The sequence below is a fragment of the Geospiza fortis genome, unplaced genomic scaffold, assembly GCF_000277835.1.
Source record: "Geospiza fortis unplaced genomic scaffold, GeoFor_1.0 scaffold534, whole genome shotgun sequence".
Taxonomy (NCBI): Eukaryota; Metazoa; Chordata; class Aves; order Passeriformes; family Thraupidae; genus Geospiza; species Geospiza fortis.
Window position 1 is genome coordinate 28,448 of NW_005054614.1, and position 26,694 is coordinate 55,141.

General features: G+C 42.8%; 1 protein-coding gene and 1 pseudogene across 2 annotated transcripts in view; both read left to right on the forward strand.

The window, feature by feature from the left end:
• The window catches only part of LOC102039213, a 14,372-nt pseudogene extending 9,980 nt beyond the window's left edge, over nt 1–4,392 (forward strand). Inside the window, exons 25-35 of the transcript XR_004082669.1 lie at nt 8–174; nt 540–723; nt 810–975; nt 1,147–1,271; nt 1,458–1,766; nt 1,928–2,131; nt 2,797–2,922; nt 3,017–3,187; nt 3,279–3,383; nt 3,526–3,621; nt 4,127–4,392. The product of XR_004082669.1 is annotated as a myosin-1B-like (transcript). The remainder of the gene's footprint in view (nt 1–7; nt 175–539; nt 724–809; nt 976–1,146; nt 1,272–1,457; nt 1,767–1,927; nt 2,132–2,796; nt 2,923–3,016; nt 3,188–3,278; nt 3,384–3,525; nt 3,622–4,126) is intronic.
• Nucleotides 4,393–8,286: 3,894 nt separating this feature from the next.
• On the forward strand, nt 8,287–25,848 carry LOC102038367 (myosin-1B-like). The gene is given in 40 exon segments (XM_014310941.2): nt 8,287–8,331; nt 10,531–10,768; nt 10,855–10,998; nt 11,090–11,155; nt 11,157–11,247; nt 11,565–11,592; nt 11,692–11,806; nt 11,886–11,978; nt 12,077–12,140; nt 12,225–12,323; nt 12,429–12,532; nt 12,619–12,757; nt 13,916–14,034; nt 14,134–14,283; nt 14,914–15,084; nt 15,327–15,636; nt 16,261–16,337; nt 16,642–16,729; nt 16,816–16,933; nt 17,141–17,264; nt 17,348–17,484; nt 18,210–18,465; nt 18,994–19,236; nt 19,338–19,514; nt 19,600–19,745; nt 19,833–19,923; nt 20,012–20,401; nt 20,755–20,881; nt 21,427–21,545; nt 21,871–22,067; nt 22,456–22,639; nt 22,726–22,891; nt 23,063–23,187; nt 23,375–23,674; nt 23,776–23,979; nt 24,402–24,527; nt 24,622–24,792; nt 24,884–24,988; nt 25,256–25,351; nt 25,543–25,848. Coding segments are annotated over 39 exon segments (5,817 nt in total). The 5' UTR covers nt 8,287–8,331; nt 10,531–10,564; the 3' UTR covers nt 25,696–25,848.
• Nucleotides 25,849–26,694: the final 846 nt, after the last annotated feature.

Below are 26,694 nucleotides of genomic sequence, written 5' to 3' on the forward strand. Positions count from 1 at the left end.
CCTGCAGTCCGCTCGCCATGACTGTGACTTGCTCCGAGAACAATATGAGGAGGAGCAGGAGGCCAAGGCAGAGCTGCAGCGAGCCCTGTCCAAGGCAAATGGTGAAGTGGCCCAGTGGAGAACCAAATACGAGACGGATGCGATTCAGCGCACAGAGGAGCTCGAGGAGGCCAAGTACGTGGGGAATGTGGAGAACACTGACAGAGAGTAAGAATGGAAATTTGAGGAGCCCACTGTGGCATTGTCGGGAAGATGTGAGTGCTCTGCTTTGAATGGGGTCACAAAGAGACAAAATATGACAGAAAGCAGGGACACATTGCTGAAAAGCAGAAAGATACAGAATAGCAGAGAGAGGCCAGCAGAGAGGGAACTGCTGCAGGATTGTTCCAGGATTCAGACATGGAAATACAGTGGCTGTCTGGGAGAAGTCTTAAACCGCTCTGTGAATGTGGATCACACCATACCAAGAGACTAAGTTTACTCCTGTGAAAAATGTGCTGCTGCATGCCACAGTCTTACTTATGATTACCGCTTTCCAGGAAGAAGCTGGCCCAGCGCCTGCAGGACGCAGAGGAGCATGTTGAGGCTGTCAATGCCAAATGTGCCTCCCTGGAAAAGACAAAGCAGAGGCTGCAGAATGAAGTGGAGGACCTGATGATTGATGTGGAGAGATCCAATGCTGCCTGTGCTGCTCTGGATAAGAAGCAGAAGAACTTTGACAAGGTCTTTGGGCCTCCAGCACCAGCACTCCTGGCCAGAGCAGGGCCCCGTGATGGTCACAGCCGTACTGACTCCCCGTTTCTCTTCAGATCCTGGCAGAATGGAAGCAGAAGTATGAGGAAACGCAGGCTGAGCTGGAGGCCTCGCAGAAGGAGTCGCGCTCTCTGAGCACGGAGCTGTTCAAGATGAAGAATGCCTATGAGGAGTCCTTGGACCACCTGGAAACAATGAAGCGGGAGAACAAGAACTTGCAGCGTAAGTCCCTGGCCCTCTGCTCCTCCCTGGCCTTTCTCACTCTCAGCCATTACCACCATTGTTCATGGCTCTGGGCCTGCAGGTCTGCAGAGATGCCTGTCACCTTGGTGGGACAGGGCCCTTCCCATTCTGCCCTGTGCCTGACCATGCCATTGATCTTTGTGCCCACAGAGGAGATTTCCGACATCACGGAGCAGATTGCAGAGGGAGGAAAGGCGATTCATGAGCTGGAGAAAGTGAAGAAGCAGATTGAGCAGGAGAAATCTGAACTGCAAGCCTCCCTGGAGGAAGCTGAGGTATATGACTGTAAACGCTGGTGTCTGCAGGAAAGAAACGAGGAAATAGAGCTAAAAAGGCCTGGGCTGCCCTTTCTTCTTTCTGGGGAGTGCAAACAGCTGAGATCTCACAAAATATTTTGCAATTCCTTAGAATGTAAGAAGAACTTTTATCAATGCTATCAATGTTTGTGTCCACTTTTCCAGGCCTCCCTGGAACATGAGGAGGGGAAGATCCTACGCCTGCAGCTTGAGCTCAACCAAGTGAAGTCTGAGATCGACAGGAAGATAGCAGAGAAAGATGAGGAGATTGATCAGATGAAGAGAAACCACCTGCGAGTCGTGGACTCAATGCAGAGCACCCTGGATGCTGAGATCAGGAGTAGGAATGAAGCCCTGAGGCTGAAGAAGAAGATGGAGGGAGACCTGAATGAAATGGAGATCCAACTGAGCCATGCCAACCGCCAGGCTGCTGAGGCACAGAAGAACCTGAGAAACACCCAGGCAGTGCTCAAGGTATGCCACAATGTGCTGATTTCTGACACAGCTAAATTTTTTCCTCTGTTACGACTATTTCAGTTCTAAGGTGACGGGAAAATAAGAAACACAGAAAAAGAGAAAACAGACGGAAAAATAGAAAACACACACCTCCCAGTCTGTTGTATATCTCTTTCCAGGACACTCAGCTGCACTTGGATGATGCTGTGAGAGCACAGGATGACCTGAAGGAGCAGGTGGCCATGGTGGAGCGCAGAGCAAACCTGCTGCAGGCTGAAGTTGAGGAGCTCCGGGCAGCCCTGGAGCAGACGGAGCGGTCAAGGAAATTGGCTGAGCAGGAGCTTCTGGATGCAAGTGAGAGAGTTCAGCTCCTCCATAGCCAGGTCAGTTAATAAACATAGTTAATATTCATAATATTGCTCCATACATGTAAATGAACTTAAGACTGGCAGAGCTGTAACAGTATTTTTTTAAATGCAGGGGCTTTCACAGTAAATAAGACGTAATAGGTGATAGATAATATTAAGAATTTGTTTCAGATGTAGATAGAGTATGAATTCCATTAGAATGGAATTTACAGTATAAATACCTTAATAAATGCAGAGAAGTTTGTGAGGTCCTTACTCTTTTACTTGAGTTCAACACCTTTCACATTTCCATTTGAGAATTTAAAGGCAAATGTAGGCTGACCATGAACAAAATAGGACTGCACTAACTCTGTCAGTAATGTACTTAAGCAATGTTACTATAAGTATTCTATAGAACCATCTCAAAGTTTTCTGGTCACTAGAGTGAAAATGGTAAGGAAAGCATTGTGTTAATTTTTCAGTCTAAATTCCTTACTTGTTGTCTGAGAAAAGACTTCTTAGAAGATGCTCACAGGATACCAAAGCACATCATACCTGAGAAATTGATAGCTACAACAGTACTTCTCTTGGAATCAAATGTGATCTGATGGCACAATCTATATTAAAAAAATCCACTTATGCTGTACTTGATATGATACTGCAAGGTAGCAAAAATAAATCATGCTCATGCTCTTCAACAGAACACCAGTCTGATCAATACCAAGAAGAAGCTGGAAACAGATATTTCCCAGATCCAGAGTGAAATGGAGGATACCATCCAGGAAGCCCGCAATGCTGAGGAGAAGGCCAAGAAGGCCATCACAGATGTGAGTTGGGTGCTCCTGGCATTGCGGATGGTGAATGTACTCTGCCCAAAATATCTCCAGCCCCAAAATGGCTTTGACCTTTTGCTCTGATCAGGCGGCCATGATGGCAGAAGAGCTGAAGAAGGAGCAGGACACCAGTGCCCACCTGGAGAGGATGAAGAAGAACCTGGACCAGACAGTGAAGGACCTGCAGCACCGTCTGGAAGAGGCCGAGCAGCTGGCCCTGAAGGGAGGGAAGAAGCAGATCCAGAAGCTGGAGGCCAGGGTGTGTAGGGCTGGGGCTGTGTCTGAGTGAGCGTGTCTGTCCTTGGAGAGACATTGCCAGGGCAGCTGCAGGGCTGGGCTTGTCCTTGCAGGTGCGGGAGCTGGAAGGGGAGGTTGATGCTGAGCAGAAGCGCAGCGCTGAAGCCGTGAAGGGTGTGCGCAAGTACGAGCGCAGGGTGAAGGAACTCACCTACCAGGTAAGGCAGCAGCTCTCCTGCTCTCACTGGGCTTTCTCACAGCGAGTCACATTTTGCCCACACCATCCCCATGGGGAATTGCTAACCTCACGTGATGCAGAACCAAGAATTGACTGTCTATTCTGTTTGCCAACTGCTTTAGTCTGAGGAAGACAGGAAGAATGTGCTGAGGCTGCAGGATTTGGTGGACAAGCTGCAAATGAAAGTGAAATCCTACAAGAGACAAGCTGAGGAGGCTGTAAGTACCAGTTTCTCCAAACCAGACTTTCTTCTGCTGGAGGTGGAATTCTGTAGTCATGTTTTCCTCTGTACAGCTTTTTGAAACCTTGACTGTTTTAAAGCAACATGATGATATTTTGATACAATGGGGGTTGTGAGAATAAGACTTTCTGGGTATGGGAGGAAGTACACTTCTCCAACCCTAAGTGTTTTGCTGTAAGCCTCATTTCCCACTCTATTTCTTTTCTTATACCTTGCTCTGGATGCCAGAAACAGCTGTCAGCCTGTGTATTCAGGACTATGACATGAACTCTGCCTAGACCATGCTGTGTATAATATCTTTTTGACATTCCAATATTCTTTTCTCTTCTGACACATATAACACCCTGAGCAGCTTCTCATCTTGGTTTTGAATCTGCTCTGTTAGCCCAGCTGTGGCTTTTGGATTTTTGTTTACCCAGTTTTATGATAATAAACGTCCGATATGCTGCCTGTTTTTTTCCCAACTCCCTTTCCCCGCACAGGAGGAGCTGTCCAATGTCAACCTGTCCAAGTTCCGCAAGATCCAGCACGAGCTGGAGGAGGCCGAGGAGCGGGCTGACATTGCAGAGTCACAGGTCAACAAGCTCCGAGCCAAGAGCCGCGAGATTCATAAGAAGATAGAAGAAGAGGAATGAGGTTCCCAAGATTAAAAAGTGACCTGAGGCATGCATAAAGTGTAAACCTCTGTGTTGCTTTCTTTAGTAATTATCATTTATGTCTAGGTAATAAAGAGAGTAGAGACCCTTGCATATGAACAGTGACTATGACGTTTTATTTATTCATTTATTCTAGTGTTCATTACTTTTGAAGTACATATTCACATTTACTTCGCATTAAATGTGAAGTAAATCTTCACATTTAAAACTATATCAAACAGCAAAGCATTTTTACATTTGCATTTTCAAAAATGCATGGTAGTAATTATATGGATTTTTTAATCCTCTTGCAATGAGAAGTATGCATTTCTTTGATGGACTAACACTACATTGTTTCAAGTGATTTTCGTCTTCTTAGGAAAAAAAGTAAAATAGCAGGAGTAAAGATTCCTGAAGCATTTAGCACACACACACACACACACACACACACACACACACATATATATATATATAAATATGTATATGATGATGTGTATATATATATATATAAAAAAAATATGTATATGACTACATATATATACAATTTTTATTAATTGAAAAATATTGGTTATTTGTTTAAGATTAAAAGTATGGGAAACTCAAATTTCATTCCAAACAGTGACAAGGAGTCAAACCAACATGGTGAGGAAGTGGCATGAAGAGATATCCCCACTCCCTTTCACTGAAGTAATTCTGTTTCATGCATAGCACAAAATTATATGCATTCACATGTAGGGTGAGTGAGAAGAATCCACATTTAAAATACTATAAGAAAAGAAAGAATAGCTAAGACTGAGGACTCTGTAATTTCAGTGAAACCTTCCACTGCCTTTCTAAATTCAACACTTCTGCTCTGTCCACAATCTAACTGTTCCACCTGTTTATTGTCATTCTCAACATCCTGTGCCTTCTCATTTTCCTAAGAACTGATTATTAGGCCACAATATTGTATTTTGCATTAAGCTGAACTAGACAGTCAACATTTATATGTTGATTGGAAATGTAAGATAAAGTACAACATTGGTCGGATAAGATATATAAATAATGATCCCACTTTATGGATAGGTAAGTAAATTAGATAGTTTGGGAACACATTCCATGTGTCTAAGGGTCTGATAAATTAGAAGCAAAGCTGGATAGGTTCTCCTGTTGCTGATATGCTTGTTTTTGCCAGACACAGAGTGGGATACTGACATGCTTGGTATTTTGTGTCAAGCTTTAGCAGCTCTCTCAAACTTGCTGTTTATTTAAAGCCAGTCCTAAACATCTTTGGGCGTCCCAACAGAGCTGTCACTTCCAACTGACCTTCATATGTCCCTTTTGGATATCCTTTCTAATCCTTCAGCCAGTCTACAAGCACAGTAAACCTCTGCTTTAATATTATAAACATTCATAATTAAATAAGAAAACAACATTTGAGCAGCAGATGACAGCTGGAGCTGGGAAGGGACACTACTCCATCCATTGTAGAAATGATTGTTTAGGATCCACCACAATCTCTGGGATTTTTGGGGCTCCCCTGAACTCTTTGGGCCCCTGCTGCACACTCGATACGAGCAGGACCTGTCTTCCCTGTGATTTTGGGGATGTCAAACACAGCCCAGCTGCATGGCCCAGCACAGGATGTGTCAGTGTGCTTCTAAGTGCCCTGCTCTTTCAAGGGCTCATCAGAGACCTCCACAACACATCTCTGGTTTATACCCACTGCATTTCAGAAAGGATGGCAGGGTGAACGAGGGAACTGCACTTGAGCTGGGCAGCAAAAAGCTCTTTTCTGCTCTTCTAGCACGTTGCATTTCTCCTCCATCCAAGGCTTTTTTGCTGTGCCAGAACCCTTGTGTGGACAGGTCTTGGCTGGAGGTGGGGCACCACAACATTCCTGCCTACCACAATGGCCACAAAACAGGTGGAAATGCTCCTGGAGCCAGCCTCAGGAGCTGCAGGAACCAAAGGGGCCTCTACCAACAAAGCACAAGAGGGAGAACTTTGTTCTGTTAATGCTAATGCAGATAATAATAATAATAATAATAATAATAATAATAATAATAATAATAATAATAATAATAATAATAATAATAATTTGTATTTCCCCATGTGGCTGCTTACCTACATCCAGCTCCTTCTGCTGCAAAAGCGGGGCATGGGAGGGCAGCTGTGGGAGGCAGGGAGGGGAATAGTGGGAGCAAGACATGGTTGGGCACAACAGGAGAGATGAGAAGCCTCCACCAGGGTCTTGAACTGTAACTATGCAGAGCATTATGGACCCTCCAGGCACGTGCAAAAGGAATCTGTTTATTGCAAAAGCCAGGCCTATTCAAGCAATTTACTCCAAACATGAAAGTGATGTCTGTCAATCTCCTTCCCACACCCAGGATTACAGTGCCATCGTAGAGACACAGACAGCTGAGAGAAGAGGAGGAAGAAATTACCTCACTTTCTTATCCAGACCTCTGAGTAGGAGATGCTAAGAGAGACAGGAGCACAACTGGTACAGTAATTGGGGAGGCAATATGCTGTGGGACAGGTGAAGTTGCTGAGATGTGACTCACTTCAGATTTCCTTGTTCGTGGTAGGAACTATAGTTTGGAAAATGAAGACCAATACATGAAAAGAAACAAAAAAAAAAAAAAAAACCAAAACCCCAAAACACAAACAAACCAACCAGCCAAAACACCACACTGAAAGAAAACAAACCCAAAACCAACCCCCCTCAAACCCTGAAAAAATCCAGATCCGTTGCATGGGGAGGAAATTGCTTCTCAGTAAAGTGAATAGTTCCACTGCTCTCTTCACCACACTGATCCTTGTTAACATAAAACACATCCCCTTCTTAATCTGGGTAAGGAATATCCCAGAGATCAGAACAGATTGGCTTTTTACACAAACTATCATGAAGTTCAGATCTCTCTAAAAAATAGTTTCTTATCTTCCAGAGCAGCATAAGATATGACTGATTCTATTTCAGATGATGTAAATTTATTAAATCTTTCCTGGCACACTTATCTTGCAAAACAATGCTGAATGACTACCTTATGTTGAGACAGCAGCCATCTCTCCTGATTCCAATGGGATAAATGTCTTAAGTTCAGTACAGCGCTTCCATAGTGCTGTTCATATGATCTTTGAAAACCTTCAGCTCCAAAAACAAGAATTTGATTCCTGTGCCTGTTGTCTGGGACTTAAGTCAATGACCTCAGGCTTTGAAGCTTTCATCTTTAGGATAGACTTATTCTGCTCTTTTATTGCTTCTTTTGTCCATGGTGACTTGCTGTTATCTCACTGGAATCACATTCTGATTTATTTCACAGAATCAGCTAGGTTGGAAAAGACCTCTGAAATCATTGAATACAGCCTGACTGAACACCACCTTATCAACTAAATGATGGCACTGAGTGCCACATCCAGTCTTTTCTTAAACACCTCCAGGGACTTCCTCGTCTTTATTCAAATATCCTTCCTTATCACTACATTCAGACTTATTATTCCCCTCTTCACTTTGGCTTTGCTCCATTCTAGTCCTTGGTCATTCTTATCTGATTCTCACTTCTGAGACTTCTGTTCCTTTTCAGGTGCTTTCTCCTTCACTGGAATTTTCTTCCTCTAACAGTATCCCTGCCTCTCAGTAGGACCCCTCCTGCTTTTCCACACTGAGGACTTGAGTGCTTGCAGCAGGCAGGAGCCTGTGACTTCTCTCCATCCCTACATGTTTCCTACAAGACACACTGGCTCTTACTCTTCACTTTTTCTGTGCGAGTCAGCATCCGATGGATTACAGAACCAATGAAGCCCCTTTCATGTCCTTTAGCACACCCTCCCACTTCCCCCCCTTCTCATGCTTTCTTGTCAAATTATTTATAGGACATTGATTCACAGACCTGTTATGTCTAATTATATCCATTCACTTCTAATCTGAATCGCAATTCTGTTAGGAGTTAAGATTGCCAGAAATGTTTTGACCTAAGAAAGAGGAGGTGGTGGCTACATATGCAGATCAGATCCTATAAAAGTCCCCTGGGATCTGTGTGTCTTGTCCTTTCTCAGAAATCGCTAAGGTAAGAGTTTCAGGGCTTGGGACTAGGGAGGTTGGGAATGAAGGGAAACAGGCTCTGCATTCCACAAGTTCCAGTGCATTCCTACAGATGCTCACATTCGTTCAATGGGGGTCTGCCACTGTCAGCTGGGATTTTCAGTCTGCTTTCCAACCATCCATTTGTTTTCAGTCTACAAATGTTGTCTGGGGTGCAGCAGTAAGGAGAAAGTTACTTATTCTGTTTCTTAATACTGTTCATCTTCCAATCTGCAAGGCTTTGACTCAAAAAAGGTAAGATCTTGATTTATTCACTTTTAAGGGACAGATAGAGCTGCTGTGAGGCAGGGCTTCTATGCAGGTATGCTGGAAATCCTGGTTGTCATTGTATTTGTGTCCATTGTAAAATACAGTATGAGAATTGGTCTGGATTGACGTTATTTTTGTCACAAAATTCTTTAAGAGTGTGGTCTTTAAAGTACTAATCACTGTAGCATTGCCTACACTCTCCCGAGGGATCTCCAGTAGATACCAGATCCTGGAGAAACTGTCCTGAGGGGGAAAAAACCCCAAAAAACCATCAGAAAGTACCTTCCAGTTATTTCGGGTAGGTTTTTTCTGCATTTATTTCAAATCAAGGGTCACTGGCACTGACTGTGAAGCAACAGGAGAAGAAATATATATTTAAATAATATGTCGTTTTATTCACATGGAAGATTGAGGAATGTGGTTAGAATTTTGTGTATCAAAACATCAAAGTGCTAAAAGCAAGCATTTCAGTCTGAGCTTCCTTATAGGCTTGTCTCTGCCTCTGAAAATATTGCCTAATTGTGACAAAATTATATAAGCAAATATTTGTAATCATAAGGAACTGAATAAAGGATGATACCTACTTGGATAACTGGAAAAAGAGAGATGGAACTGCATCTAAATTCAGTTTTGAATATTTACACTGAGGAAAATAAACTCTTCGTGTTTACTTTCTACAGTAATTTATGTTAATTTTGTCAAATATTGTGATTAGAATATAGCCCTCAAAATTATAAAATGTCAACAAGCAATCCTGTAAGGAATATAAGCAGCATGCTTTGAATCAGTGAAGGAGAATTAGCATAGCATTAATTTCAGGAAATGTCAAACAAAACAATCAAAAGAAAATTGTTTAGTACTTGAAAAAGTCAAACTACTGACATATTATATATATTTATATTATTGTATACTAACCAAAAATATATATTATAGTTTTTGACAGTATCATAAGGATATATTGTGAGAAAAGCATCCAGTGTCTATGAAATAACACAATGTAAGATATAGGTATTATATACAAATATAAACTAATATACTGTAATATAGAATAAGATAATATATATACTGACATAGTATATACTAAGATATATAATATAGCAATTTATTCCTCCTAGGAATAGTTGACATTATTCCTGTTAGGAATCTTGTAAGAAAATGTGAGATAATAAAAGCAGTGTTAAAATTGCTGGTGAAAATCGGGCAAAAATTTTCAACCTTCTGTGATTATTTTGTGGAATGGTCTCATTTGAGTTAAAAAATATTAATCAAGTGGAAAAACATGTTGGAGACAAAACCAGTCAGGAAATTGCACCCATTCACTTGACTTGATAACAACGATTTGTGTAATGAAGTTTGTCTTTGGCTAAGAAGGCAAAGTAATTTTTTTTTGTTGTAAAGATTATTCTTCCTAATATCTAATCTAAACTCATCCTATTTCAGTTGTGAGCCATTCCCCTTTGTTCTGTTGCTCCAAGCCCGTGTCTAAAGTTCCCCTTCAAGTCTCTTGGAACTCCTTTAGGTGATGAAAGGTGGCTGGAAGGTCTCCTTGGAGTCTTCACCAGACTGAACCAACCCAGCTCTCCCAGCCTATTTCCAGAGCAGAGGGGCTTTATCCCTTGGAGCAACTCCATGGCCTCCTCTGGATTCACGCCAACAGCTCCATGTCCTTCTTCTGCTGGGACCCCAAATAGGAAAAGACAGAAAGCATTCTTCTGCAAATGCAATTGTCCAGTGGGAATAACAATCTGGCCAGACTAAAAAATAATAGTAATTGAAAAAAAATTGTAGAAAAGAACTCTGAATTAGCAGAAAAGGAAAAGGCAAATTAGTTGACATCTAAAGAAGAGCAAACAAATGTGCTATAGGAGTGTTTGTTCCACCACACTCTATTTTAATACATTCTATATCCTCACAGATACTTGCTGCATTACGTGTCGTAAGCAGCAGCCATGTCTACGGACGCTGAGATGGCCATCTTTGGCGAGGCTGCTCCTTACCTCCGAAAGTCAGAGAAGGAGAGAATTGAGGCCCAGAACAAACCTTTTGATGCCAAGTCATCTGTCTTTGTGGTACATGCAAAGGAGTCCTATGTGAAGAGCACAATCCAGAGCAGGGAGCCCGGAAAAATCACTGTCAAGACTGAAGGGGGAGAGGTGCGTAAAATACAAAATTTATGAAAAGCAGCTCGTTCTCACTTTGGCTCTCAGCTGACATGCATGTACCTTCCTGACCCTGACAGACCCTGACCGTGAAAGAAGATCAAATCTTCTCCATGAACCCTCCGAAGTATGACAAAATCGAGGACATGGCCATGATGACCCACCTGCACGAACCCGCTGTGCTGTACAACCTCAAAGAGCGTTACGCAGCCTGGATGATCTACGTAAGTGGCAGCAGCAGCTTCCTCTGGGCAGCCTCAGGAGCTGCTGGGCCAGCCTCAGGGGAAGCCAACGTGCTGTGTGCCTTCCTTGCAGACCTACTCGGGTCTCTTCTGCGTCACTGTCAACCCCTACAAGTGGCTGGCGGGGTACAACCCCCAGGGTGGTGTTGGCCTACCGAGGCAAGAAGCGCCAGGAGGCCCCTCCACACATCTTCTCCATCTCTGACAACGCCTATCAGTTCATGCTGACTGGTGAGTGGCTCTGTCTAGTCTCAGAGGCATTGGACCATTAAATTCTCTGAAGGGATACCCTGTCTCAGCAAAGTGACGAGGCTTTTTCAAAGCTTTCTTGGATCTGACACACACATCTGTTAGAGTTTACTGTCGTCATAGTGTTGCTTCTACTGTTTTAAATTAAAGTCTCCTCTGTACTCAGTGATGTGCTTTGGAAAGGTTTGCTTATTTGAGTGCAGCTGACATGAGGCAAAACATCAGCCTTACCTGATTATGCTTCATTCTTTCTCTGATGTTCACGGATTTTAAGCACTGTGTTTCTGCCTTGTTCACAGATCGTGAGAACCAGTCCATCCTGATCACGTAGGTACCCCCCCCTGCACGGGTCCCTGAGGGGCTGCCCAGTGCCAGGGCCCCTCCTGCCTGACCACGCACCCTCTGCTTCTCTCTTGGCTTTGGCAGCGGAGAATCCGGGGCCGGGAAGACTGTGAACACCAAGCGTGTCATCCAGTACTTTGCAACAATTGCAGCCAGTGGAGACAAGAAAAAGGAAGAACAAACATCAGGCAAAATGCAGGTGAGGTCCCAGGGCTAGAAACCTGCAACTACCCAAATTCCTCATGAACTAGATCATGACAAGAAGACTTCTGTTTCAGGGGACACTTGAGGATCAAATCATCAGTGCCAACCCACTGCTGGAGGCCTTTGGAAATGCCAAGACCGTGAGGAATGACAACTCCTCACGCTTTGTGAGTAGTTACTTGGCACAACTGTCAACACCAATTGAAATATTGTTGCTGTCCAGATTGGTAAAATAAATCTCAATTGACTTTCCTGCTGCTTTCAGGGTAAATTCATCAGAATCCATTTTGGTGCCACAGGCAAACTGGCTTCTGCTGATATTGAAACATGTAAGACGCCCTTCTGGCCTGATCCCCCTTCCCTCCAGCCTTCCCCACTTCTTGTGCTTGACTCTGTGCTACCTGCCTTGCCAGATCTGCTGGAGAAGTCCAGAGTCACTTTCCAGCTCAAGGCGGAAAGGAGCTACCACATCTTTTATCAGATCATGTCCAACAAGAAGCCAGAGCTAATTGGTAGGAAAGATCACGAATTCCTCCATGAAAAGGTCATGGAACAACTTTGAATTCCTTTCCGTGGCAATTGCATTTGACCTGGCTGGGTTTTGTTCTTCTTTTCAGAGATGTTACTGATCACCACCAACCCCTATGACTACCTGTATGTGAGTCAAGGTGAGATCACAGTTCCCAGCATTAACGACCAGGAAGAGCTGATGGCCACCGACGTAAGTAGCAGAAGTTTTCTCACGTGAAGTTTCATTTCTCTGGCCTTTAACAGCTGGGGTACTCACCTTAACAACTCTGTTGTCAGAGTGCCATTGACATCCTGGGCTTCAGTGCTGATGAGAAAACAGCCATCTACAAGCTGACAGGGGCTGTCATGCACTATGGGAACCTGAAGTTCAAGCAGAAGCAACGAGAGGAGCAGGCAGAGCCTGATGGCACCGAAGGTATCAGCATAACCCATCCCAGAGCATGGGAGACAGTGAACACTCACTGATTTGAAGGCAGCATGTGAGGGTCAGAATGATTGCCTCAGCCTGTGCATTTCCCCAGTGCCAGTACTGTATAATAGCCAGAGAACTTCTCTGGAGGAACACAACTCAGTGGAACCTGTAGATTATTTTGAACAAAGGAAAAATTAAGTCTAGTGACTCCCAAAGCATGAGTCTGTCTTCTGTCAGAGTCGGAGTCAGGCAAAAGTAAAGCAAACTTTACTGCTGTCTTGAATGGAAGCTTCCCAGACTTGACACAGATCCAGGAACAGCTCTCAAGTACTAATGAATAATTATATAATTATAGCAGAGTAGCCTATATACAACCACAGTGTGCATATACATACATAAATATCTACAAAACTGAAATTTTCTTCTTGTTTCATCTTTCTTGTTATGAATGTGCCTTAAATGTCTTGTTGGAAATAACACATAAAAGCAGCTCAAAATTAGCATCTGTGTATAAATCTTACATAATGAGGTTTGGCCTTCTCACATTGAAGAACTCTGTAAATAGTACTGGTGTTTGCTATCAGCTTCATTGTGGGACAAGACAGGCAGCAAATTGGAAAGTGATGACAGAGTATATGCTGTGCTGTGGTGCTTGTGTTTGTTAACCTAGCTGCAGATAAAATGGGAGCTGGGAAAGACTTAATGTGTTTGATATTTATCCTTAGGGACAATATAATCTGACTATGAAAGTTGTGCAGGATATCCTATTCGTACTTTTGGCATTATACCTCACTGATCTACCTCTCTCTCTCCAATGACCGGAGAGTTTCACTGACTACAATTTTCAGTGCACTGTATTTGAATACCAACCACTTTCCTATTCTGTTTATTAAGAAATTGTGACTGTTTGATCAGCCATTTTCATGGCCCTTGGTCCTTTTTTCTGTCTAGTCTCTTGCATGTTCATTGTAAAATACTGGAATAATATTTACCTTTATTAATCATATAGATTAAATGAGAAAAAATTAGCAAGTCAAGAAAAACTACAATATTTTAAAGGACATGGTAATGTATATGAGACTTCTGTAGAAATCTGAATTACTGTAAGACCGTTTCACTGGAGAGATAATATCTGATCCTGCTCTATGCTTATTTCCTTAGTTGCTGATAAGGCTGCCTACCTGATGGGTCTGAACTCAGCAGACCTGCTCAAGGCCCTCTGCTATCCACGAGTCAAGGTGGGGAATGAATACGTGACCAAGGGCCAAACTGTGCAGCAGGTAAGAGACAAATGAAAATAGAAAAATAGAATTACTTGAATTAAAAAAATGAAATCCTCTTCTGCTGCAGATAGTAGCTTTCCTTTAACCTTTTCTTAGGTATACAACTCAGTGGGTGCCCTGGCTAAATCTGTGTTTGAGAAGATGTTCCTGTGGATGGTTGTTCGCATCAACCAACAGCTGGACACGAAGCAGCCCAGGCAGTACTTCATTGGTGTCCTGGACATTGCTGGCTTTGAGATCTTTGATGTAAGAGGACAATCTCCATAAAGCATTATTGGAAGAGGCATTAGGAAATCAGAGTAATTTGGGGGTTGGGGTGTGCTTTATTTCAGTTATGGGTTATTTCTATTTATTGGATAATCCTGCTTTTTCTCTAGGAACAGTATCCTTCTGGTTCTCATTGCATGTAGTATCCCACAGGGCTGTATTTATTTGCAGAGGTTTGTTGTTGCATGCAGAAGTGAAAATTGCATTGAAGACTGCCCTGAACAACTGATAAATAATAGCAGAGAGAGGCTTTGAGGAAGTTAAAGTATGTGTTTTTAAAGGCACGTTTTGTTATTGCTGAAGCCAGATTTCCTTTGAATGCTGGGAACAGAGAGGTAATGTACACAAATTCAAATGAAAATCTGGATTTCACCTAAGCTCTGCAGATCTATTCAGAGCTCAGAAATATGTTGAGACAGTGCCAGGGCCTAAGAGGATAGATATATTAGAGGATGGAATATGCCAGTCACCTGTCCAGTTCCAGCACTAGAAATTCAAGATTCCAGTCATGGAGACCTTAGTGGGATAAGAATAAAGCCTATTGGAAGACAGAAGTGAACTGAAATTGGAACTGAAATTCACAAGTAAGTAAATCTTTGCCTTCTGCAGTTCAACAGCCTGGAGCAGCTGTGCATCAACTTCACCAATGAGAAACTGCAACAGTTCTTCAACCACCACATGTTCGTGCTGGAGCAGGAGGAGTACAAGAAGGAGGGCATTGAATGGGAGTTCATTGACTTTGGCATGGACCTGGCTGCCTGCATTGAGCTCATTGAGAAGGTATTTCTGTAATTCACAATGTCAGGTATTTTCAGAAATGCATTAATTTTATATATATTTTTAAATGCAGCTTGAAATGGTAAATGTGATACTACAGATACATCAGTTTGTAATATTTTATGATTTGCTGAGCAGAACAATCCCTGAGAGCAGCAATATTGTCCCACTCAGGAAGATATTTCATCTCTGAATCTTTCTGCCTTTTCACCTTGTCCTCCCTCTTTCCTTGTGATTTCTCCCAGCCCATGGGCATTTTCTCCATCCTGGAAGAGGAGTGCATGTTCCCCAAGGCAACTGACACCTCTTTCAAGAACAAGCTCTATGACCAGCACCTGGGCAAGTCCAACAACTTCCAGAAGCCCAAGCCTGGCAAAGGCAAGGCTGAGGCCCACTTCTCCCTGGTGCACTATGCTGGCACTGTGGACTACAACATCACTGGGTGGCTGGAGAAGAATAAGGACCCTCTGAATGAAACTGTTGTTGGGCTGTATCAAAAGTCATCCCTGAAGACTCTGGCATTGCTCTTTGCGTCTGCTGGTGGGGCAGAAGCAGGTAATTTCTTTGAAATCAGTTCTACTATAATTTACAGAAAATGAAATTTAAATGTTGTAATAATATTTTGCAATGATATTTACATTTCTAAAATTGAAAACCCAAAACCTCATAATCTAATCTACTAAAGAGTATTATTACTCCCTAGAAACCTTAATAGATCTGTAGGTTTTAGAATGAGACAGCTGTACTAGAACATTAACCCAGTCTAGCTGAGAAATCAGATTTCTGCAATACAGGCCATTCTCAAATAATTCAGTGAATATAATCAAATGTATCAACATGATGTTAAATTTATGCATATCCTTAGATGTAAGGATACATAACACTGTATTTGGTGTAATTACTAGCTATTAGTTTAGTGCTTCAAATATCTCTTGAAGTAAAATGTTATGTTTTGTTTCCCAACTGCATTTTCTAAATTTCAGCCTGAAGTCATTAGATTTCCTTCCACAGTAATCTGAAAAATTCAAGTATTTTTTGTAACTTTAACCACAGTCTGAGTTTGCAAATTTTGATTATATTATTATTTTTGCTAGAGTTTTAAAGATGAACATATCAGGTTTTTCAGATTCTGTGTGCTTTTGTTGTTTACTTCTTTATAAAAAAATTATTACTTTTTAGAGAGCAGTGGTGGTGGTGGCAAGAAGGGCGCCAAGAAGAAGGGTTCTTCTTTCCAGACTGTCTCAGCTCTCTTCCGGGTACTGTAGAATAATCATTCTAAACTTACCACATTCTTTTCATAAAAAGAAAAACAAAAAATTCCATTCAGAAATGCTTTAGATTGAGCTAATAGATCTTTGTGTTCAGAAAAGATAAAATCATTCACTTCTAGTAAAGAGGAATTCTTACTGAATCTTGGGAAGTATTCTTTCAGAACTGCCCAAAAGTTCTGTAAAAAAAAACAAACTTAGCATGGTTTTATTGCAGTGTTTTTAGTTCCACCTAGTATTGAGATTGTGTAAATGACTCTTTTAAACCAGAGGCTTTGTTCTTGCTCCTAAGGAAAACTTAAACAAGCTGATGAGCAATTTGAGAAGCACACATCCCCATTTTGTGCGGTGCCTTATTCCTAATGAAACAAAAACACCTGGTAAGTTGTTAAACTTCAGAGGTGTGATATATCTGATCTTGTCTGTGCAGTAAAATGATATACAATTTCATTCTGTGATTTATTAGGTGCCATGGAGCACGAGCTGGTGCTGCACCAGCTGCGCTGTAACGGCGTGCTGGAAGGGATCAGGATCTGCAGAAAAGGGTTCCCCAGCAGAATCCTCTATGCTGATTTCAAACAGAGGTCAGATTACATTTCATCACCCTCCACCATATCCACAAATGTTGAATCATTTGATTTTCCTAAATGTTTTAGGTACTGTGGAAGTTAGGTATTCAAATCATTTGTCCAAGTGGGTCATCCAGGTTCTTTCTATAGCTACTGAGAAAAAAAAAAAAAGACATTTTCAAAGGGCTATTATTTATTCCTTATCTTCCTCTGATTCCACAGATACAAGGTGCTTAATGCCAGTGCCATCCCTGAAGGACAGTTCATCGATAGCAAGAAGGCTTCTGAGAAGCTCCTTGGGTCAATCGATGTGGACCACACCCAGTACAAATTTGGACACACCAAGGTACAAACATCCCCATTCACTGCCTGCCTGGGCTTTGCTCTCTCTACCTGACAGTGATGTGCTGCAACATTGCCTCTCTCAAGGTGTTCTTCAAAGCTGGGCTGCTGGGGCTCCTGGAGGAGATGAGGGATGAGAAGCTGGCAGAGCTCATCACCCGCACCCAGGCCATGTGTAGGGGTTACCTGATGAGGGTGGAGTTCAAGAAAATGATGGAGAGGAGGTAGATATTTACTTGGCTTGATACCAATGCTTATCAGATACTAATGGCATGAAGAAAACTGAAAATAAGCTGCTTCACAAAAAATCTCATTTATTTCTCATTAATTCAGTTTGTCAATATGAAAGTATATCCTGAAAACAGATGAAGTAGCATAAAATTCCAACTTAGCGAAACAATTTTTTTAATACTTTGTTGCTAAAGTTTTTAAATGGCTATATTATATGTATATCGAGACACTCAATATAGAGTCTAAGCTAATTCTTTTAGGTCACTGCTAAATAAAATGAGAGAAAGACATATTTCTATCATAAGAGAAGCATCTTCTTCCCTTTGACAAATTTCATAAAAGTGACTGAGTCAACTTACAGAATGTTCCTTTTCATTGGCCGTAAAAATGAGCCAAACATCTGGACTCCAAAACTGTCTATACAGGTTGATATTCTACATAAGACTAGAAGGTTTTCAGTGAAAAAAATATATATCATATATAAAATGTGATATAAATATTATTAAAAATGTATATTGAATAATACATGATAAATATTTTACACATAGAGATATACAGAACTATATATGATACATATATACTATACATAGATTATATATCTATACAATTAAAAAGTATTATGTCTCAAACTTCCTGTTATACATATTAATATATACTGTTAAATATATTTTATAGATTTTAAATATGTACCAAAATATATTTTGTTATTACCTTTCAGGGAATCCATCTTCTGCATCCAGTACAACGTTCGTTCATTCATGAATGTCAAACACTGGCCATGGATGAAGCTGTTCTTCAAGATCAAGCCCTTGCTGAAGAGTGCAGAGTCTGAGAAGGAAATGGCCAACATGAAGGAAGAGTTTGAGAAAACCAAGGAAGAGCTTGCAAAGTCTGAGGCAAAGCGGAAGGAGCTGGAAGAGAAAATGGTGGCCCTGGTGCAGGAGAAAAATGACCTGCAGCTCCAAGTACAGGCTGTGAGTATTGCTAAAATTTCTTGACTTTTGATGTCCTATATGAAATCATCCCAAATGTCTCAGTAAAGACATATTATCCCAAAATAACAAATATTTTAAAAACATAAGCATAATTTATAAAATGGGAAGAAAAACCACATAGAATTCCTACCCTAATCTTTATAGAGCTTTATATACTTTACAATTTTGATATGTTATCAACTGACCAATTAAGGTTGACTGGAGGTCCAATTAACACATTTTGTTTGGAGAATCCCAAGTGAATTCAGATGGAATGGGAAGAGATGATGGTGTCAGGTATTTATCAGGTATTTATGGTCCCTGTCTCTTCAAGAAAAATGGTGATCAAAGTTGACTGCTTCCCTTCTTCCCTGGAAATAAGAATGTAGCAACAATAATGTCCTTAAAACTGTAATTACAAGCAAGTATTTGGATTAATCTGATAGCATTTAGATGTCTACAGCCTAAAAGTACATCAGAGACACTAGCCCCAGGTTGAAACCTGTTTTATTTAAATGAATAATGTAGGAAGCTGATGGTTTGGCTGATGCAGAGGAAAGGTGCGACCAGCTCATCAAAACCAAAATCCAGCTGGAAGCCAAAATTAAGGAGCTGACAGAGAGAGCAGAAGAAGAAGAAGAGATGAATGCTGAGCTGACAGCCAAGAAGAGGAAGCTGGAGGATGAATGTTCAGAGCTGAAGAAAGATATTGATGACCTTGAGCTAACACTGGCCAAGGTGGAGAAGGAAAAACATGCCACCGAAAACAAGGTATGAGGTAGAACCTGTCACTTGCACTCTGGAAAAGACTTGTCTTGATATAAAATGTTAAGCACCATTTTATGTCTGTGCTTGCTCCTTTCTTCTCAAAGGTGAAAAACCTGACTGAGGAGATGGCAGCTCTGGATGAGACCATTGCCAAGCTGACAAAAGAGAAGAAAGCCCTCCAAGAGGCCCATCAGCAGACCCTGGATGACCTGCAGGCAGAGGAAGACAAAGTCAATACTCTGACCAAAGCCAAGACCAAGCTGGAACAGCAAGTGGATGATGTAAGCACACAGACATAGAGCAGGAACAGGACAGGTATGGAATCCAACGTGGCTGGCAGAGCCCTGATGGTCTTGTTGTGTTCAGCTGGAAGGGTCCCTGGAGCAAGAGAAGAAACTGCGCATGGACCTGGAGAGAGCAAAGAGGAAACTGGAAGGAGACCTGAAGCTGGCCCAGGACAGCATCATGGATTTGGAGAATGATAAGCAGCAGCTGGATGAGAAACTGAAGAAGTAAGTGTGGCTCTGGGGCACCTGAGTGCTGGGCTGCAGCACTTGTCTCTTTTCTTTGAGCTCTAACACGGTTCACTTGGCCCAAAGGAAAGACTTTGAAATCAGCCAGATCCAGGGTAGTATTGAGGATGAACAAGCCCTGGGCGTGCAACTTCAGAAGAAGATCAAGGAGCTGCAGGCAAGTCTCTGTTCCTTGCCCTGCCTTGCTCAGGCTCAGCTCAGGCAGGAGGAGGGCACGGCTGTGAAGGCTCCCTGCTGTTCTGCAGGCCCGCATTGAGGAGCTGGAGGAGGAAATTGAGGCAGAGCGAACCTCTCGTGCTAAAGCAGAGAAGCATCGCGCTGACCTGTCCAGGGAGCTGGAGGAGATCAGCGAGCGCCTGGAAGAAGCAGGAGGGGCCACAGCAGCTCAGATTGATATGAACAAGAAGCGTGAGGCAGAGTTCCAGAAGATGCGCCGTGACCTGGAAGAGGCCACGCTGCAGCACGAAGCCACGGCTGCCGCCCTGCGCAAGAAGCACGCGGACAGCACAGCTGAGCTGGGCGAGCAGATCGACAACCTGCAACGCGTGAAGCAGAAGCTGGAGAAGGAGAAGAGTGAGCTGAAGATGGAGATTGATGACTTGGCCAGCAACATGGAGTCTGTCTCCAAAGCCAAGGTACATAAATATTTCTTCTCATTGATTTAGACATAATCAGATATTTATATTTCAACACAGACATTTTAATTAGTCATATTTTACTACAAACTATTGCACTTTGCAACTTCACTGTGTGTTTAAACATTTCTGTATTATTTAAATAATTTAATCATATCATTTCATCCACTCCACAATGGGCAGTTAATATACAGGTGTTGGAACTGGGAACACAAACTTCATAGAAATATATATCAGTTAACTGAGAAATTTTGCCTTCTGAATCATTCTTGCTTCCTTTTTAAGACTTCATATGCTCACATATTATGAGTTGAACCACTAAACGTCTTTCCTTCCGTTCCTCATGTAAATAGGCAAATCTGGAGAAGATGTGTCGTTCCCTAGAAGATCAACTCAGTGAGATTAAGACAAAGGAGGAGGAACAGCAGCGCATAATTAATGACATTAGTGCTCAAAGAGCTCGGCTACAAACAGAATCCGGTAAGACATTCGTGTTTTTAAGAGAATACTGTATATTATCTGTGTTCTTCAAAAACAAAAAGTAAAACACACCTGGAGTCTTGGAGGACTGGACATGAACTAAGTTGAACCTTAGCCAAAAATGTGTTTTGTGATGAAGCTGGCCAACAGAACCCTGAGAGAATCCTGAGTTGCATTAGGAGAAGCATTGCCAACGGGTTAGTGGAGAATGATGGTTCCCCCTACTCAGCACATGAGACCTTGCCTGGATTGCTTGGCCCTGTTAAACCTCCTCAGACTCCCATGGGCCATAATCCCTCTGGATGGCACTGTGGTACTCGTTCTGTAAACTCAAGGCTTAATGCAAACATAGAGTAAGGCTGATGGGATTTTACATGATGTGTCATTTCAAGCCTCTAAGAGATGTGGGTATCAGTGATTAGGAATCCAGGAAACAAGTAAAAGTTTGTTTAATTCAAAATATTTGTATATGGGCATTTATTATCAAGATTAATACTTTTACATAAGTGATAACAAGTTTTTTTTACTCATCTGAACACTCCCAGGTGAATTTTCACGCCAGGTAGATGAGAAAGATGCTCTGATTTCTCAGCTGTCAAGAGGAAAACAGGCTTTCACCCAACAGATTGAGGAACTCAAAAGGCATCTAGAGGAAGAGATAAAGGTAAGAAGGCTCTTCGAATTCTGAGTTGTCCATTGGACTCCTTATGTCCAGGAGGAGCTTTAGATATTGAATGAAATTGGAGAATCAACAAGATGAAACGGAGGACAAAAACCACTTAAGTAATACAGTGCAAGCTTTGCCATACTAGTTTTGCTCCTCCTCCCCCACAGTCTATATGTTAATTGTTTTGCAGATTCCCAGACCTCCCATTTTCATTCAGTAGCTGGCCAATACTCACCGCAGAATCAGTGGCCATCAGCATTTCTGTCAGGAGATCTCACAGGATATTTCCATTCATTTTCCCACTGTATTTTGTTTCACACAGGCCAAGAACGCCCTGGCCCACGCCCTGCAATCCGCTCGCCACGACTGTGACTTGCTCCGGGAACAATATGAGGAGGAGCAGGAGGCCAAGGGGGAGCTGCAGCGAGCCCTGTCCAAGGCCAACAGCGAAGTGGCCCAGTGGAGAACCAAATACGAGACAGACGCGATTCAGCGCACGGAGGAGCTTGAGGAGGCCAAGTACGTGGGGAAGCAGGGTGGGAAATGACTGGAGAAGACTGAAACTGGTCACGGGAAACTGGAATCTCTGAGAGTACGTTAAGATAAGAATGGGAGGGAAGCAAGGATAGACTGTCTTTGTAAGAAAAAGGGAGAGAGGGAGGGAGAGAAAAACAGAGATTGGAAGGGAAGACATAGGCTTTAGGGCTAGAAGGACTAAGACAGGCATAATCCTCCATAAATGAAAACTTACAGAAGTGATAGATCTTGTTGACTGCATGCACTCGTGGAAAATAAAAAACATTGCGCAAAGCATTTGGAGCAAAACCTCCAAAGTGACAAACTCATGACAGTAAAGAACTGATGCCCATCCAAGCTCAAACATGGCACTGTGCTTGTCTCCTCCCAGGAAGAAGCTGGCCCAGCGCCTGCAGGACGCAGAGGAGCATGTTGAGGCTGTCAATGCCAAATGTGCCTCCCTGGAAAAGACAAAGCAGAGACTGCAGAATGAAGTGGAGGACCTGATGATTGATGTGGAGAGATCCAATGCTGCCTGTGCTGCTCTGGATAAGAAGCAGAAGAACTTTGACAAGGTCTTTGGGCCTCCAGCACCAGCACTCCTGGCCAGAGCAGGGCCCCGTGATGGTCACAGCCGTACTGACTCCCTGTTTCTCTTCAGATCCTGGCAGAATGGAAGCAGAAGTATGAGGAAACGCAGGCTGAGCTGGAGGCCTCGCAGAAGGAGTCGCGCTCTCTGAGCACGGAGCTGTTCAAGATGAAGAATGCCTATGAGGAGTCCTTGGACCACCTGGAAACAATGAAGCGGGAGAACAAGAACTTGCAGCGTAAGTCCCTGGCCCTCTGCTCCTCCCTGGCCTTTCTCACTCTCAGCCATTACCACCATTGTTCATGGCTCTGGGCCTGCAGGTCTGCAGAGATGCCTGTCACCTTGGTGGGACAGGGCCCTTCCCATTCTGCTCTGTGCCTGACCATGCCATTGATCTTTGTTCCCACAGAGGAGATTTCCGACCTCACGGAGCAGATTGCGGAGGGAGGAAAGGCGATTCATGAGCTGGAGAAAGTGAAGAAGCAGATTGAGCAGGAGAAATCTGAAATCCAGGCTGCTCTGGAGGAAGCTGAGGTACACAGCATTATTTCCTGCTGTCTTGCGTGTCTTGGATCTCTATCTTGCTTATCTCATTCCGAGACAAAAGTGGAGAAGTGATCTTATAAAAATAGAGACATTATCTAGACATAGCACTCTTTTTACTCGAGCTTCAGGTTTAACACTTGTTACATGAAAAGTATTCTCTTTTTTTTTTGACCAGGCCTCCCTGGAACATGAGGAGGGGAAGATCCTGCGCCTGCAGCTTGAGCTCAACCAGGTGAAAGCTGAGATTGACAGGAAGATAGCAGAGAAAGATGAGGAGATTGAACAAATGAAGAGAAACCACCAGAGAGTTGTGGAGTCCATGCAGAGCACTCTGGATGCTGAGATCCGGAGCAGGAATAGGCTGAAGAAGAAGATGGAGGGAGACCTGAATGAAATAGAAATCCAGCTGAGCCATGCCAACCGCCAGGCTGCAGAGGCACAGAAGAACCTGAGGAACACTCAGGGAGTGCTCAAGGTCTGCTGAACAGAAATTGCCTACAGAGAAATATCTTGGTTAATACTTTCAGTCCACAGGAGCTCTAAATCTGCTCATAATTTCTTTCAATGGCTCTATAGGACACCCAGATACACTTGGATGATGCTCTCAGGTCTCAGGAGGACCTGAAGGAGCAGGTGGCCATGGTGGAGCGCAGAGCAAACCTGCTGCAGGCTGAAGTTGAGGAGCTCCGGGCAGCCCTGGAGCAGACGGAGCGGTTGAGGAAAGTGGCTGAGCAGGAATTAATGGACGCCAGTGAACGTGTGCAGCTCCTCCACAGCCAGGTGAGGTCATTTGGCGAACACTTTTATGCTTTATTCCAGTCACCATTGGATGATCAACTTGGAGGAAGACAGATCTCTTTTCTGGTGCATTCATCATGTTACTAAAAAAAATCTGTGCTGAAAAAAATGTGTGTACTGGTGACTTTTCCCTTACTCTGTTTTTGCTACTTTCCTCTGCCAGCACTGGTGGATGAGATGTGGCACAGATTTATATTTCTGTGCACTTTTTCAAATTAATGAAAAATGGAGAAAAAAAAACACCAAAATGTCTTTTCCCCAGTGAGAAGAAATTTTACTAGAAAAATCTCTGGTATTGCTTTTCCACATAATTATATCTTAAATTATTGATATTAAAAATCCTGTAATGTTCTTGATTTCAAATAATGAACTTACAAGACCAAATCTCTGATGCTGCTCAACAGAACACCAGCTTGATCAACACCAAGAAGAAGCTGGAAACAGACATTTCCCAGATCCAGAGTGAAATGGAGGATACCATCCAGGAAGCCCGCAATGCTGAGGAGAAGGCCAAGAAGGCCATCACAGATGTGAGTTGGGTGCTCCTGGCATTGCTGATGGTGAATGTACTCTGCCCAAAATATCTCCAGCCCCAAAATGGCTTTGACCTTTTGCTCTGATCAGGCGGCCATGATGGCAGAAGAGCTGAAGAAGGAGCAGGACACCAGTGCCCACCTGGAGAGGATGAAGAAGAACCTGGACCAGACAGTGAAGGACCTGCAGCTTCGTCTGGATGAGGCTGAGCAGTTGGCACTGAAGGGAGGGAAGAAGCAGATCCAGAAGCTGGAGGCCAGGGTGTGTAGGGCTGGGGCTGTGCCTGAGTGAGCGTGTCTGTCCTTGGAGAGACATTGCCAGGGCAGCTGCAGGGCTGGGCTTGTCCTTGCAGGTGCGGGAGCTGGAAGGGGAGGTTGATGCTGAGCAGAAGCGCAGCGCTGAAGCCGTGAAGGGTGTGCGCAAGTACGAGCGCAGGGTGAAGGAACTCACCTACCAGGTAAGGCAGGAATCTTCTTCATGTTGATACACTCTTATTCCTGGAACCCAAAACGCAGCTCTGAGGGATTTCTCTCTGTCCTGAGTCTCACATGCAAAAAGGAGAATGATGAAACCACCAGAAGGTTAGTATCTTTCTAGTCAGTTTAACAATATATAGCTTATCATGTCTGTCTTCCTGGGCAGCAAAATCTAATAGAAATGTTACTCTTTATTTCATGTAGAGGAGGGTAAAAGAGATGCTTGTCTGTCTTGTCATTCTCTTTAGTCTGAGGAAGACAGGAAAAATGTTCTCAGGCTGCAGGATCTGGTGGACAAACTGCAAACTAAGGTGAAAGCTTACAAGAGACAAGCTGAGGAGGCTGTGAGTATCATTGCGTTCAGTCAGTCTTTTTCCAGGTGGAGGTGGGATTCTGTGTTAGTGTTTTTCCCTGTGTAGCTCTGTTTGAACCTAGCCTAACATTGTGTAGTAGGTTTCTTTATTTCATATTTTCACCTAGCAGTTTTACAGTGGAATTGTTTTAACACCTGTTTTATGCTTCCTCCTATCTCCAGGAGGAGCTGTCCAATGTCAACCTGTCCAAGTTCCGCAAGATCCAGCACGAGCTGGAGGAGGCCGAGGAGCGGGCTGACATTGCAGAGTCACAGGTCAACAAGCTCCGAGCCAAGAGCAGGGAGATCAGCAAGAAGGCAGAAAGTGAAGAGTAAATGCCTCCAGTGCTGTAAAGTGAGAGAACTGCACAAAATGTGACGTTCTATCACTTTTATTTGTAGTTACTGCTTTGTTCTTCATTAATCTGTAGATGAGTAATGCCTACATAATAAAAATTGTAGAGATTATGCCATGTAAATAATGAGAAATTGAGTGTTGCATTTTCATCATTATCCTGAATTCTTCTAAGGTTTACATTTTTCCTTGCTTATTTTAAACGTATTTATTCAATTAAAAATCTTGCTTCAGGTATTTCAAGGTGTTTCAACCACTTTTAAAGTGGTCCAATCAGACATCATGCTTTGTTCTCACCAGGAAATTTCATCTAATACTTCCTTAGCTGAGGAAATAATTTTTTTCTCTGGAACAGAATGTAATTATCCCTTATAACTGTTGCTTTAGGAATAAAATAGATATTATCTCAAATGTTCTGGCCAAACAACAAGAACTTATTACACCTTACTTCCTACTCCTACTTAATCTTTGATTATTCTTTTAATTCTTGTGCCTTCTTTGCAAGATCTTCAAGTTAAATTTCTTCAATCCTTCAAGCTACTTTGGAACATAATTTAGAGGACATTTAAACCTAAAATGACATCTACTTTCAACTTTTGTTCATGAAAGTGATGTGCAAACCAACATTCCCAGAGCAGCGTAGCCAGCAACCTCATGTAGTCAGTTGGTCACTGTCTATATTCTGTTTCCAAAACTGCCCTGAATTTTCTAAACTTGTCAGGCAGACATCTCCTATCAAGTCTCCAGTGTAATCCTGATAACTTTGCCCAATGTGGCCTCACTCAAAATGTGGATTTTCATCCTTTGTGGATATCAGCAAACATCAGAGAAATCCATGGTCACCTCTTGAAAAACACATTGATCGTTCAGTGTTGTTTCATGCTAATGCACCCCAAGTGATCTATTAACAAGAGCCTGGGTTACTCTCATCATCTGGCATGGGTTGTACCATCAGGGACACCTCCCACTACACCAGGCTG